Below are 16,484 nucleotides of genomic sequence, written 5' to 3'. Positions count from 1 at the left end.
TATAAATATCCGAAGTAAAATAAACGAAACGAATTTCTACTTAAATCCTACTTTTCTATTTGTGTCCATAAAAATATCAATTTGCGTAAAAATTCACAGTCTGCTAGTAGATCATACTGTCCGAGAAGTTCTTAATTTTAATAGCAAAATGTACGATGTATGTGTAACTTTTCGGAAATCAAATGATTACTCTAAATGGAAATGATTAATTTAACTATTGTCGACAAATTTCTTCCTTTTTAAATACTCATAAACGCGTCTATGTGTTAGTACTTAACTTAACGATTCGTACATATCGCAGCATAATTGTTTGATTCTACATATTCACCGTTCTTCTTTCATTACACTTCTATACTTATGTATCTTATACTTGTCCAAGTAACGAAGATTATTATATCTTGTAAGCATCTTTTTCATATTACTTACGCATATTATTGCATCTAGCCATACGTGTGACAGAACTATATGTATCATTCAAACACACCGTCACGTGTATTATCCTTGAATGTTATACGTAATTCGTTAACTCGCCTGTTATTATACTCTATACTATATGGTTAGATTTCATCATTGCGACCGCAATATACCTTGTCATTTATTCTTACAGTTCGTTTTACAATTCTATATCTGGCGTAAAACTAAAAAAAAATAGAAGTATAAATATTCGAGATTGAGAAAAATCATTTACTCTTTACACTCTTTTTACCTTATTTTATTACTACCTAAGCTATACCTCGATAAAAGTAAATAAAAAATCATTACTTATTTGTTATTTGCATTCTGTATTCCATTTTATTTCAGTGAAAAATGAAAACACCGATGATATATATAAAAGAGTAAGAAGTTTCGTTTATTAGTCACTTGGAATTAACTTACCATGCTCTTTATATTTTACTATTCTGGATCTTATGACAGACACAGAAAGTGGACGATAATAATGATAGAAATATTCGTCGTTTACTGTCTGTATTTTCCAATTGCATTTGGCTACTCCATAATACTAACGAAAGGAAGGATAACGAGAATAAAAATCTTCAAGCCGGGAAAAAAGATAGAAAGATGAGGAAACGAGAGAAGGAAAACAGAGAGTAAAAAGGCGAACTCACCCATAAATCGCGTCCTTGTCGCGTTTGTGGACATCGGGTACCGCAGATGCTGCAGCCGCGGCTGCCGCCGCGAGAACGTGTTGGGGTGGTTGTGGCGGGGGCGGTGGATACTGGGGATGTGCAGGTCCCATACTTCCGAGGTGTGGACTGTGATGGAGACCTGGTACGCCTCGGGCGCTCCCGTGCGGATCGTACAGCCCTGCGCCACCTCCGCCACCTCCGCCCTCGAGGTAACTCCCGTGCAGCCCGCCGTCGTCATACTGAAACCACCAGAAAGCGAGAAAAAAAAATTAGTACGAATTATCGATCGTATGTATTCGCGTATACACACATATATATATGTGTGAATATCCGTATATGAATATATGTAAAGGCGCAACGCAGTGCTCGTAATTAACGCGAGACCCACACCTTGACTACTGGCAGATGTTCGAGGCAACCGAAAATATTATATCGGCCAAATAGTATCGACCAGAAGGAAATTTACCATCGTTCTTAACTCGAGTGAATCGTTTTACGCGTTACGAGATTAAAACAGGCGACGCTCGGTTTCATTCAGCTCGAAAAAGTTGTTAATCGAACGTAATTACGAGACTAGTTGGTATCACGTGCTCGCGCAGTTTAAAGCAGCCTTCGCGCTCTAATACATATTGCTCTTATTGACTTCTCTAGTTTTACGAGGTTTCCTGAAACTATATCGGAATTAGATGTCGTTTGTTAGTTAGATATAGCAGTACTTCGATAACTGACCGTTTCTATCCCAATCGATTCTTAGAATTGATTTCCTGCAACAAGACTCGTATATATTTTATTTTCATTTAATAGAAAACAGAGACACATAGCGCAATTAACTATTCGTGTCCAGTTCAATTAATTTCTGCCGATTGAATTCATATACGTAAATATAACGTGAACTTCTGTTAGTTAATCATAAATGTACCCAGACTACGTTATATATTCGCGATCGGTAGATTTTATGTGACGCTATAACATGCAAATAAGAAAGAAAGAATAAGCCAAAATTTATTTTTGATAAATATTCCTTATTATCATCCGTTAGATGACTGTGACCACAGATTGAAAAATTATACATTGGAAAATTATATTTCAAATATGAAGTATCAAGCACGCATGGATATTTTAGCGTATTGACTGTATGTGAACGACAAATCCTAAACAATAGAGAGAACCAATAAATTTGTATTATATAAACTACTTATTTTGATGATAACTAAAAATAAGTAGAAGTTTACTATACTCGAGATTTCCATGTCACCTGCGATAACTGGCCCGATAAAATCTCCCCTCATAGTCAATTAAAGATGTACTACATACTCATTCCTCTATCGATGTAAGTAATTTTTACTACCGATATATCGATGCCATTCCACCCAAACATAATCACCCAACTATCGCAGGATCGATAGAAATCAATGATGGTACTGCAGTACGTATCATCTGTTTCTGCAGACTGTTTCTGTTTCATCGGAAGCGCGTACGCAAGCTTTGAAATACCACTTCGCGGAAGCGGCTACTCCTCTATTATCAGCCATCATTATTATCCCGCCTTAGCGGCTCGCGATAATCGCGATAAGTTCGCGCAGATTAAGATATCGAGATGAACGTAAGTGAACCTTCTAACGAAAAACGAGCGACATTATTTGTTAATACGCTTTTAATTAGCAAGGGCACGAATGAGCAGCAACAACGAGACACCTTTATCTCTGGCTTATCTAAGCAACGCTCGACTTTGATACGGTTTTATGAAACTTACGATTCGACGAGTGTCAGTGACAAATAATTGAAGGATAAAGTCGAATGTCACAGGTTAAGGCGGTCGTAAACTTTAACGAACCGGATCCATCGATTTCGCGCTATTAATGCATTAAATATAGAAGACTCGACCGTCCTTGTTCCGAGTGCCATAGCCGTGGAATGCTGGTTGTTCCGCGCAAAAATAGGCGGAATTTATTTCCGCTCTCCGCGAGACAACCGTCGTCAAACGGGGAGGTGTACGCGCAATCGAAAATACACCGGGTTACAGAAATACCGAGGGGGACACTTGGGAATTTATTGCGAAACCTCTTCTGCGTTTCTGTCTGCGTCTTTTTTTACTCTTCTTTTTATTCTCCTTACATCTATCTATTTTATTACCTTTTTTTTTCTTTCTCTTTTAGCTTATCATTGGACTGGACGTAAGTAGAATATACGTAAGTAGAATGAGTAATCAATATTGATGGACCAAGAAGAGAGGTGATAGAGTAGGGGATAGTACAAGATGGCTAGAAAGCGAAAGCAACGCACGATCAAGCAATTCGAGGTGCAAGTGGAATGAGTGGAGCGAACCTTTGGACGATAGCGACGCGCGTGAAATATGAATTTCGTAAGCGTGCGTGGTACGTGGCGTGTGCGGAATCGTTGAAATTTGATCGAGTGGAAGACGCTTCGCTGGAATCGTATTTTGAGAGGAATTCGCGGAGAAAATTAAGACGTGGCGAGATCGGGAAGTTAGCATGAATTAAAGATTCCGTTCGCTAAAATAAATTAACGATCAAATAAATCAAAGGGAATTTAGAAACCTGGCCGCTGAAACATAATGGAGCTTCCAGAAGTCGGAGTCGATTACGGGGAAGATCAGCGTTGAACGTTAAATGGAGAATCGTGCGAGGGAATTACTTAACTTGCCAGTAAATGACGTGCTCTTCGAGCGCAAAAAATCGAAGAAGTTTCTGAATATCGGCAAACGAGCTTGTACGAGAAACGAACGTGAAACGGACGAGACAGCGAAACGTCGGCCAGCAAGTTTCCTCGAGTTTGTATCGAAGATATCTCGATCGTGGAACGATCAGGAACAAGGAAGCCAATGATTTTTCTTGACTCGTCGCGGCATGTACCTTGTCACGATATCGCGGAAACGAAAGCAAGGCGATTATTATCGCTAATTACGTGGCTCGACCGTCAAGTTTGAGAGCTGGTAATTTCGTGACGGAAAGAAAAACGACGAAATAAAGGAAGAAAGGAAAGAAGAAGATGGAAAAGAAGAGAGAAGGAAGGTTAAAGAGAAAATGAAAGAGGGGATGAACGACGGTTGTTCTTCAGCTATCGTGATTTCGAAAGGAATATGGTTTACACGGTAAATCGCGAATCTTTGATCGCAAGCGTTAGCAAAAATGACATGGAAACGTTGAAAAAGTTCTATTTCGTGCACTTTCAATTTGACTAGTACTATCGGTCGAATGTATTACAGACTGGAGTACAAAATATTTCGTGCAGGATGGAACGAGCTATCTGATTTCACCGCATTATCGTAAAAACAACGCCAGTCGTCCGGTTTGCGATCAAGTGGAGTAAACTCGAAACGATATTTCCTTAGTTCCTTGATCGTTTCCTTAAGTTCATTTTTGATATAAGAGGAACAGAGTGATACGTATAATACTTTGATATTTCCATTCGTAAGAAGAATTCCTACGCATACTATGTCATAGATGCATGATTTATCCATCTTCGAAGTTGGATTTTTTAATCGCAGTTAAAGATATGCATAATCACTACGTCGTTGATCGTAGAATGTTACGAGGACTTTGTTAGCAGCACCAAGAATCCCGTTTCATAAAAGAAACTACATAAAATATGAGGAAAATGAATCTAAATTGATCTACACGTAGCTTTCCATTCTCGCCGAAATTCATGAAATACGGCAAGCTGCAAAGGAAAATGAATTCGATCGTCAGAAAAGGATAAAGAAAAAACGACTAACGTCTAATAATTCAGCATGGAGAGCAAAGCTATGAAGATATCACTAGTCGATCGTGTAGAATATCTTAAACGGGAGAGAGAGCAACAGAGGACGCGGTAACTTCAAGCCTTGGTCGCAATGGAGCAAAGCAATACCAGGTTCCACGATTTTATTTCCTACGAAGAACTTGAAAGATAGTACAACTTTTTAGCTAAATTACCCGCTGTTATGATCAACGCTTGTTTCTTTATTTTTTTTGTAATAAAATTGAAACGATAATTTCTTGGTTGGCGATTGTTAGCGTGAAAGAAAAAAACGCTACGAGTCGATTCGCGACTCGAGATGCAGAAGTTTATCTGGCGTTAACGTAGAAATGTTTTCGCGCGGTAATTCCGCCGATGTAAAACGACGCTGAATGCCTGGAGGCGAATTATTTGGCATGAATTTCCACGGTGCGCAGCTGCAGCCGCGATGAAATATTCATAACGCGATTGAAGAGCTTACTTTTCTGAGCCGCGCTCGATTCGACAAATGCGCATAGCGGGAAATTTTAACGATACTCGATAAGAGAGGTAGAAAAATAAGAAAATAAGACAAGTTATTGCAAATAGGTAAAGGCTGCCCGATGCTCGTTATTAGTGCACTACGTTTGCATTGCGACAGCGTTGATTGAGGACAAGCATTTGCATATTTCTTTGTTTCCCGGATCAAAACGTCTTTCGAGGGTGACGTAATTTTCTTAGTACATAGATGACTATCGCGTATCTATATCTAAACGGTAGAATCTCTATAAACACATGTTATAGTAAGTAGATATTACTAAAATATTTAAAAGTATGATCGAAGAAATACATCAAAGAAGCTTCTATCATTAGTCCTTGATAGACAGGAGAACATTGGGAACGCAAAACAGCATACACTAACATATCATACGCATTACATATTAGGAAACTCGATGAAACGTTTAGAAGCATGAAGAGATACTCGAATATGTTAGATTCCCGAGAAATTCTAAAAAATAAGAATCCTTGGATCGGAAACGTAGAGACGATTTCACCGCAAGAATCTATCAAAAGAATATCACGTACACCAATGAATAACGTTAATATAGCCTACGTGTCGTTAAAAATTCGACAAAGATGACAAAACGTAAAAATTTTCTCCTTTGTAAGTACTTGAAATTCCTAAGAAATTCGGAAGAAACGATCCCTCTTACATTCAAGAATCATCAGACAGGATTTCACCGTTGGAATTTAGGAAGAAAACATCGTGTACACCTAAAAACATCATACACCGTTATATCGTACGTGTAACGTTATTAAATTTGATCGAAATTTATAAATACGAGAAACCAACAAATATTGACATGTAAAAAGATAGATGATAAGTTTGAAAGTAGATACTGAAATATATTTATTTATTTTATAGAATGGAAGCAGATACATAAGCCGATACATAAGGAATTGCGAAAATCGACTGGTTTCGACTCGCAAACACATCGAGTATGGAATTCACATTAGAATGGTCGATTCGAGGCATACGGAACCGATCGATCGGATCGACCGGTTCGAGGATTCACCGTGGTCCGAGAAACGTGGCTCATTTGCAAGCGGATAGGTCAAGGCGAGTGTGCTTAAACGCCACGGTATAAATCACCGGGGACGAAGTAAGGGGGCGAGCAGGGGCACGACGCGGAAGACGCGTGTGCACCCTCTCTTTCACGATCAATACAGTGAACGCGCGCGCGCGGCTGCTCGCGATTATAGACACGACCGGAAATATAAATCGACGAAAATCCATCGGGAATGGCGGATCACCCAGCCAGAGGACCCAGAAAATTAGCCGGTGATCGACGAGCAGCCGCCGGCGAATTTTTCGAACCGACGAGGTAAACACCAATAACCCGATCGCGGTCCTTCTCCCTCTTACTTCCCTCGCCCCCCTCTCTGTATGGTTTCATATCCTTCACGTCGAAATCAATTTCAAAATGGCATAAACGCGCCGGCAAGAAATATCGAAGCCATTCCCACTTGGCTATTAATCTCGTATGGCCGTGAAAAAATTTTCATCGCCAGTAAGCGGAGGGATTTTGAGAACTCTGGATAATAACGTAACGCTCCAAGCTTTTTTCAGTGTACTCGCTGTTAAGTCCATTCAATTATTTAAATATTTCTGTTCACGCAAATGTTGTGCTTTCGAGTTTGTGTGCGATAAAGAGGCTTGATAATAATAAGAAAAAATAATTTGTTTAAATGAACAGTTACGTTAGAAGTGAGGGTGTATTCGTAGAAGATAGTTACTATTCCCATAAATACGTTTTCATATAAATAATGAATTAGAGTATTATACATACTGTTACAATATCAATAACCATTATCAGTAACCATTATGTATGCGCTATGAAATTGTTAATAATGTGAAAATGCAAGAAAGAAAAGTTTGTGCGAGCGAAAATAGTTGCACGTTGCTGAAGTTTAGTCAGAATTGAAAAAAGATAAAAACGGGTTCCGTTGGACGGAAATATTTCGAAAGGTGGTCGTATGGTGTGCTGGTGTCCTATATTAACGTGCAGGCTACCCTGCGGGTCGTCGACACGACATGAGCTTACAGGCTTAGTTGCAATGCTTGTATAAACTTCTGGCCGACGCTAATGCGATGAAACGTAATGTAAAATAGATATTCGAACGCCTTGGAGAAGTGGCTGTAGTTCGCGACGATGATGGCGCGGTGAATTAATCGAATCATGGCCGATGAGTGAGGTTTTCCAACACTTTTACTTCCATCAATCCAATTTAAATTCGATTCGTCTTCTAATCGCACGAAGAAATATAAAAAAAAACCCACGTGACAGAAAAAAACGGAATAAAAACAACCATTAAACGTACGATTTTCAAAACTCTTGATAGTTAAATCTAATACTTTCACGCACAACAGGATTATTATAAGAAATCTTAAAAATCGAGAGGTTTGTAAGTTGTGGACATTCGCGACGTAGCCTAACTTTGCAACGTATGGCGAAACGACAGATTTCAGAGCGCGATCGTTCGGGCAATTTGCTCGAATCGATAGCGGCTCGGGCCACGTTCCACAAGTAAATCGATTATTAATCGCGCCACGCTCTCGGAGAAATTTATACGGGGCCAAAAACCAGTTGTGAATAGAGCCTAAAGGACGCGGTTATCGAGTACGCTTGGCTCGCAGAAACATGGCTGAGATTCCAGGACGGAGAAAGAAGTCGTGAGGAGAGGAGGGAGGCGAGGAGAAAGAAAGAGAGAGAAAGGGCCCGGCGACTGTTCGTTACTTTCTGATTGATGTCGACATTTGGAAAACATTGCGACGTACAAGCACGCATCGGGACAACGCCATGTGCCTCGCCTATCTTAAGGGCGCATCGTGCATCGTCCGCTTTATCGTCCGCTCTTTTTCGACGAGCTCGTCGATTTTAGCCCTCGAATCGCTCCAAGATTCGGCGATACCACCACTACGATCCTGCTGGACGAAACTGGGACTTAGATTAAAACGTCTTACGAAGATGCTCGAAATAATTGGAAGCGCGAAAGAGTACGGTAAATTGGAAATCGATTAATCGAGCTTTTTGTCTTTGTCGTGGAGACGACTATCGCGAGACATTGTTTTTTCCTCTACGGAATACATACAGGATACGTTCTTAAGAATTGAATAATTATTGGTAAAAAAAAAATGTATGATGCGCTTTCTCCGACGATACCGTTTAGACAATTAAGCAAAATATCTAAATTTTTATATGCGTATTTCAGACTGGCTTAAATATTCTATAAATTATAAACGCTTCCAATTTCAAGAATACCGTCTGCAATGAAAAGATTGCAGAATAAAAATGGAGCAATTTCGTCCCGCTTTGAGATAGCAATGAAGTATATCTATCTCGCAATGAAGATTGTAGCATAATGAAAAAAAAAAAAAAATGGCTGATTACTCGAAAGTAATCAGTACCTACGATTAAGAAATTTTGACATATATCAGTACAGAACTGAAATTGAGAATGAAGCAAGAACTGAGTTAGAATTACAAGTACGTACAGGTATAATTCCAAGGAAGGGGCATTATTCAAGCTGACGCCCGTTGATGTTTAGAACCGAACATGCTACCGAACGCAATATTCTTAATTTTCCCGCGACCTGAATACTTTTTCGACGGTGAAAACAAACGACAGGACGGTGTATACATCTGCTGGAATATTTTCTGGCATCCAAGCAAGACACATGGAAGCAGACGATATTTAGAGACCCCCACTAAATTTCACTCCGAAATAACCAGTCAGGCGACAGAAATCCCTCGATAACTTTCTTTTTCAACAGCCAAACGTTTTCCTCCGACCCGTATACCGTTACCAGAAGGGGGTCCGTCGAAAAACCTACAGAAACCTGGCGAAAAAAGAAAAAAGGAGGACAAAAAAATATCGCCTCGTCGAGGGCAGCGAATGGAACGCGCGAGAAATCGATACGACTTTAATCCACAGGCTAAAGGCCGATATCCGCGGCGATCGGGAGAGCGAAAGTGATTGATGGATACCCATAAATACATAATCACGGTTCGTTCGCCACCGCGTGGACAAAAATCCGCGCTCGTCGCAGCTATTCACCGAACCTTGGAATTTTTAATCCCGAAAACGCTCGGCACACCGGCGCGCAACGATTCGCCAAAACACGAAATTCACGAACATATCGACGAAACGCTTTCGAAATTCCCCTCTAGCTGCCGATTTTTTCCAGTAACAACCAGAAGGGGAAAGAGAAAGAGAAGGAAAAAAAGGAAAAAAGAAAAAGAGAATTCATTTCGTCGGAACATCATAAGTCTCGTGCGCATTAATCACGGCAATAGCGTCGCTGCCACGACTTAAGGAAGCATGCGCAATAAAATTACCGACGAACCGGTTGAATATGACAGGATAAGCTCGATAGACCCGGATGCAACGCACGAATTGCGTTTACGCGGTATTCGGAGCTCGGCGATGGGACGAAAAGAGCGATTCGCACGCGAATCCTGTGCATGCACGCATCTTGGTATCTTGGCAATTTCGAGCAAGGAGCAGTGAAGGAAAATTGAGCGGTAAAACGTGCACAGCCATAAGAGAAGCGATTGAGACGCCGCGTCGATGCACCGTGTTATTTCGTACAACCAGCCAATCCGCGGCTCTCATTATTTCCACGCTCGCCCGACTCGCAATTAAACGCATAGAAGTCTCCCCTTCTGCTTCCGTCCTCCGTGTCGACATCACCATCGCGATTTTTATCGTTTCTTGCGTTCTTCTCGATGGCAAAGTTAGTTTAACCGTTACAATTGTACTTTAACAATACGTAAAACATCTGATTAGACATTCGGATACCGTGAATTCGAATCATCTTTTAGCATTTTCTGTTGACATTTTTTTGAATTTCAAAGATATTTGGGTCGTCGGTTTTGTAGCAAAAATCGATGGCTGATGGAAGAAGAGATTTCATCGAACGTTTCGATCGCTAGTTCGAAGTGGATCATTTTTCGCGATTCGAAAGACAAACAGATTGCGTAACAGAGTTGCAATGATGTTTGAGCTAGAGTGTACTCTCTCGTGTACACTCGATGCTAGGGTAGTTTTTTTCTGGTATCGATCAGGGTCGCGGTTTGACGGATATAAGTGGCAACGTGGTGTGTACGGCTTAATTAAAGTTAGTGGAGCCGGTCAGTGATGACCAAGATGGCGGCGGGCAAGTCGAAAATATATATTTCCTTTTAACAGTGTTTGCAACGAAAGACGAATACAGTAATACAAATGTCGAATTGAATTTTGACTCGAATCGACTTGAATTTTTACTAAATGTTCTAAGCTGTGATCATATTACGGGTTATGAAAGGTTTATGAAACACGAATACGTCAGAGGGATTAATAAAGAACGTTCCTTCTACTTGTACTTGGAATATCGGTGTGCCTTCTAGGTGAAGTTTTCTATCGAATTAATATATTAGAATGCTGGATACATAATTCAGACCGGAACACATCAAACATACTTTTGCTCAAATAATATTTCTGAATAATGTACGTCTAATCGAAACGCCTCAAGGTACTATTTGCAATATTAACAAATCGTTCGCTCGTACTTTACGGAAACTAACCTCATCTTGCTCGCGTATACATGAAAATTCATTCGTCTCCTCGTCCACGAGATTGCTCCGACACAACCGGCTGAGTCCGATGTCGAATTTCGAATTATGCATTCGAGACGACTCACTGCCGCTTTTTCCAAACGCCACTGTTCAAACTATGATCCATTATCAAAACGTGACACAAATTTTTGATTAAAATTCACTTTTCGAAGAACCCTGGCATTCACAAAACGAGTCACACGAATATTAGACAGTAAATATCGATCGCCGTTTCAAATATTCGAAACGTGTCGAATTTCTCGCAAACGTCCGATTTCTGAACCACTTTCACGTAAGACGATATTTCGTACGAAGCAATTTTGAGCAAAAAAGGGTGAAATTATGGGGCGATAGCGTTAAAAAGGAAATATTTAGTTAGATAAGCAACGTCTACTGATTGGACACATGGAAAATCGACAGAAGCACTTTGTCGAGATACGATACTGACAGGGAAGAGGAGACCGACGGTAGAATCTAAACGAGAGGTAAGTTCCGTCACTTGAAAATCGACCGGCACGCGAGCAATCGTCGCTTATCGACGATCTCGTAAAGCTCTTTATCGACACCGATACCGTTTTCACTTGGCCGTGTCCGATAAAACCGTAATCGTCGCTGGAATTTGAGAAACGTCAGAGAAAATCTGACCGATTAACCCTTTACAAGAGTAGTAACATTATGCTAGACGAAATCATGACACGATGATCGACTAGACGTACCCGCTGATAAATTTTATCTCGACATCTGGTGCTATCGTTCTAAAGGAAACCTTTTCTTTCTTAACGATAGCCATTTTCGTGCGTTAAGCGCTGCATGAATGGAACGTTAATGAAATACTCGCAGACGAACTTGGATGTCTTTCTTCCAAAGAGTTCTTAAAACTGTACTATTATCTTGGAATATTAATTTCAACAAATGGGAATTTATGGAATAGATTAAACCACGGTTCAGATTTTTCTCCAGGTATCCTACTGGTTATTTTCCGGTATTCTCACTAAAAATAAGATTTCACGATGAAAGAAATTTCTACCAATTATAGGCCACGGAACGGTACTTTAAGCTTTAGCTCAAAAATTTTCCAGGTTATTTTCTCTAATTTCCGCTCAAAATAAAATTTCGCTATCAAGCAAAGTTCCATCATATAGCTTTAAATCTCGCAGGAAAAATTCTACCGATTATCTCCATTAATTTCTCTTAAAAATAAAACGTCCCAACGATGGAAGGTTCTATCAGATTGGTTAAAATTTTGTCGCAAAAATTCCACTAATTATTTCCACTAATTTTCATTAAAAACAAGTTCTCATGATAGAAGAAACTTCTCGTAAGTCACGGTCGAAATTTTACTCCAAAAATCCTATGGCTTTCACTGATTTTCCCTAAAAATACGGTTCTATAGCGAAGGAAATTCCTACGTTTGTTGGAAAGGTTCGAGAGGTTTCCCATAGGGAGACATAAAAGTCGAGGTATAAAAAGAGAGGACATCTGGCAGAGTGGACGCAGTTTCACGTCCGACGGACAGTGAAGACCAGCGCCAGCCAGAGTTTCGAGACTGCCGCCAAATGAAAATCAAGGGGAATACGATCCACAGCGAGCAATGGGCCGGAATGATCGTCGCGTGAACAAAATTCCAGTCGACGACAAGAATCGTAATCAATTCCTCGAACGGCGGCTATCCGCGGGCGTCCAACAGACGCTCTCACATATCGATTCGTGCATCTCGATGGCATGTCAATCCAGTCGTGCACGATATTCACGTAAAATGATAATTTCGGGTTGTCTACCTCGAGAGAGTTTCTCCGGAACGGACCACTTGAACACGGATTCCGGATCGACGACACTACACTTGCACGCGACCCGTTTTGCTCGACAAATGACAGATTTTCCTAGTTTCTCCTAAATATACTGTTTGTCTCGTGAGTGTTACCAATTTCTAAGCAATTACGATTTTCTACTCCGTCAGCGATATTCAAGAAATTTTGTCGATTTCGCTACTACAACGGAGATATACGTCGAAAGAGTCAGGAATAAAATTACACGCTTATGAATCGATCCCTTGAGACGCCCTTCGAGTGCTGCTACCTACCACGAATTTGCCTACATGAACCCACTGAGCCTCGAACTTCGAAGTTGCTCGATTACACCGAAGCCCCAGTTAAACAACAAAGTCCTATCGAGACCTGTTTGAGTAGCGCAGGAATCGTCTGGACAGCGTATCAACGCGTACGATACGACGCGTCCAAAACGGCAAGCGTCCTGTTGCCGGTTTCGAACTCGTTTTAACCCGATCTATGGACCACTTTCACGGGATTTTGCGAGTGCACCTCGAAACTTACAGTGTCACGTCTCTTACAAACGAATATCCTATGGCCAAACGGTTACGTCACAAGGTAAATCTATCTGGACGCTACGCTATACGAAAGATTTATAGTTGCTTGAGCGTCGAAATCTCCGGTCGATCGCCAGGGTAAGGTCGTAGCCGCGCACCTATTGACGGTCACCGATTTTCAAGTTCATGCGTGTTGCGGCTATTATTTAGATACCTACATAGCGAACACCTGGAATCGTACGGAACTATAAATCACGTTACGCAAGGCAAAAATTATCCACGAAACGCGTTCCGCGGTTCACTTTCGAGCTCTTTTTATTCCTAACCACGCACCTAAGTTTTTCATCGAGTTTTAATCGGGTAGCGAAATACACGTGATTTGAACATAGTAAAATCATCGATAAATCGACGTACCCTTGGCTGCGCCATGAACGCCCTGGCCGCGCCGGGGAACTCTGCGTGCTGAGCCACCGTAGCGGCTGTATTTTCCCACAGTATAAGCAAGTAACCTCGAACACTTCACACACACTGGTTTCCCCACTTTTCGATTCGCCTTATCGGGGCGATCGGTTTGCCCGTTTCCCGTTCGTCACACTCAGAGGACTCGCGGATTATTGCCTTCGTCGAATGCACAGAACAACCAAGAGAGAACGACGCTATAGCGTCGCCAGGGCAAACGTCCGTTCTCGAGTAATTCGCTATCGGCTTCCAAATTTCTATTTCTCAGCTTCGTTATGTCAAGATGGTGAATCACAGTATTGTCTAACAATGGAGCACGGCCGACGGTTCGCAATAAAACGGGCCCACAGCACTTGGAGACTGTTCTTCTGCACTTTAACCACTATTAACGCGTGCTGTTGGCTCCGTCGGTCCTCGACGATCCCCGGATCCGAGTCAACCGGCGACACGAGATACTCTGTGTGACGACGAGAAATCGGGGCGAGCGTCAGCAGAGCTCAGCACGCGCGATTGAACGCTGCAGCAGGACTACGGCTACGGCCGGACACACGTGCTTCCTCATCGTCGCGGTCACACCGCCGGATGTTCCGTTGATATTCACAGACCAAAACAAGCACCCACGGAGCGTGTCTCTCCGTAGCGTCAGTTTCGCCACATTATACGCTCGAGTTGTTCGCTTTTTCCAACACGTGGTCTTTCATAGGTTCTCTGTTCGACGCTATTATTTATGTTAAGCTTGCGGATATTCGACGATAGTTTGAAATAAGTTTCTCTTGGTCGTTAATATCAAAGACGGATAAATCGAACTTCACCGATATACGACACGAAACAACAGATTATTTCTGTTTCCCGACGGACAAGATTCACGATCACGTTTCTACCGAAAACTGATTTGTATCACCACGACGTATCACTCGATCTCTAGTTGTCACGGATATTATCGCTGTTGCTGCTGCGTCGCTGCTGTCTGCTCAGAATCGACACACGGTTTATCACGTCGACCGTCGGAGAGCAATTCTCGGCTGCACTGATTATTATTGTTGTTTTCACAGATAAAACGGCACGGATAAACACCGGAGAGATTTGCATACGTCACTGCCGGAACACGTTTACATCCTTCGTTACGATGTAGTCGTTGGAGTATTGGCGCGAAATCAAGGCTGTCGTTGGGGTTTCGTTCCAACGAAAGGAGACAGGAAAATCGAGCGGAGCACACGGGCGGACGGCTTAACTCGCGTGGCCGTCGATCGCGCGCGCGTCACACTGTTGCTTCAAAACTTGTGCACGAAACAAAGAAACCAAGATATCTGCCCGATATGCGGATAATATTACTTTCGCGATAATTCTATCGGACGATGACGACGGGCTGTCGTTGAGTTGGTCAAGCAGAAAGGTTCCCGTGCATAGGTCGCACAAGCGTGACAAACAACAGTCCACTGTGGTTAAATCGGATGATTCGTGGTAGTCGAGTTCGTTCGTCGTCGCGTATTCGCGCGACACGAACGAAAGGTCGAGCGTCGGTGGTGCGGCGGTATCGGCGTTGCAACGATGTATTTCTCTCTCTTTGTTTGCGAATATTGCGTTACCGCGCGCAAAATTACATATCTGTGGTTGCCCGTTGTTTTACGATGATAAACGAATAGACACACCGAGCGATTCGCGGTTCGTACCAGCGGCAATATTCTCCACGCGACAAGGTGGAGAAACGGTGCGGAATACACGTCGTCGACGGAGAGTTCGCGGCGGAAGAAGAAGCGCGTTCCTCCTCGCGGCGATTACTGAACGAACGAACCGGTCACGCAGAGGAGTGAGAGAAGAGGTGACGCGCGAGAGAGCTGTCCGCGAGACGGCGTCCGACCCACCTCCCTTACCGTAACTACTACTGCGTGTGCCACTCGTAACTCCGGCGGACAGAAGGTGGAAGGTTGGTGTATATGTTGCGCGCGGGCCGGCAGGCAAAGGCAGCCACGGGAATATGCGTGTTTCGAGTTCTTCCCCCACGAAAAAGCACCGGGTAGATCCACGGGTAAGAGAAGAGCAGAACGAGCGAGCGAGCGTGGAGAGCAGCGCCTAGCGCGGTTTTAGATCCTGCGCCGTCCGCAGTCGTTCGCTAACTGTCAATCAGCGCCGTGCTACACGAAGGAGTGGGAGGCACGCAGTCACGCCCATCGAACGCGGCCAATGCGTCCTCTGGTCCCACCCATCTCCCTACCACCGACCAACGAAAGTAGCGCCGCGCCGGCGAGACTGTGAACCACGGGATTCTCCGCCATCGCTACACCACTACCAACGAGACCGCCGACGGATGACGACGACGGCGAGCGAGACGAGAGGCCGACGAACACGAGGACGAGGACGACGCTGTCGTACACGAGAATGCGTTGTTTCGCTTTTACCTTCTCGCACAGAGGAAAGCCTGTATCGGTTAAACTAGACGCCTCTATCACGCTCTCCGCTCTGTATCCAGGTTTCTACCGTTCACGGTAGAATCTTGTTACGCGATCGATGTGATGCACGAAGATTGTACGAAGCCAACGGAACAAGCGTACCGTCCTACCCGTGTCCGTGAAACGACGAACAAGTGATAGCCTTCTATGTATGTTCCTGCGTTCGTTTGTAGGAATCGCGACTGTATCATTGACGTTGAACGAATCCAACCGTGTGTGATAAAGAATATATTCCACGACTAACCTATCGTTAC

At 42.7% G+C, this 16,484-nt stretch overlaps 1 protein-coding gene across 6 annotated transcripts in view; it reads right to left on the bottom strand.

The window, feature by feature from the left end:
* LOC126922340 (homeobox protein homothorax) overlaps positions 1-15,930 on the bottom strand; it is a 500,699-nt gene extending 484,769 nt beyond the window's left edge. For all 6 annotated transcript variants that reach the window (XM_050734824.1, XM_050734825.1, XM_050734826.1 and 3 more), the window contains exons 1-2: positions 13,739-15,930; positions 1,107-1,366 (exon numbers count right to left, since the gene is read on the bottom strand). In XM_050734824.1, the coding sequence (XP_050590781.1) occupies positions 1,107-1,366; positions 13,739-13,753 (275 nt within the window). In that variant the 5' untranslated portion in view covers positions 13,754-15,930. The remainder of the gene's footprint in view (positions 1-1,106; positions 1,367-13,738) is intronic.
* Positions 15,931-16,484: the final 554 nt, after the last annotated feature.

This window comes from Bombus affinis, chromosome 11 (genome assembly GCF_024516045.1).
Source record: "Bombus affinis isolate iyBomAffi1 chromosome 11, iyBomAffi1.2, whole genome shotgun sequence".
NCBI lineage: Eukaryota > Metazoa > Arthropoda > Insecta > Hymenoptera > Apidae > Bombus > Bombus affinis.
This window is presented reverse-complemented; position numbering and strand designations above follow the sequence as displayed.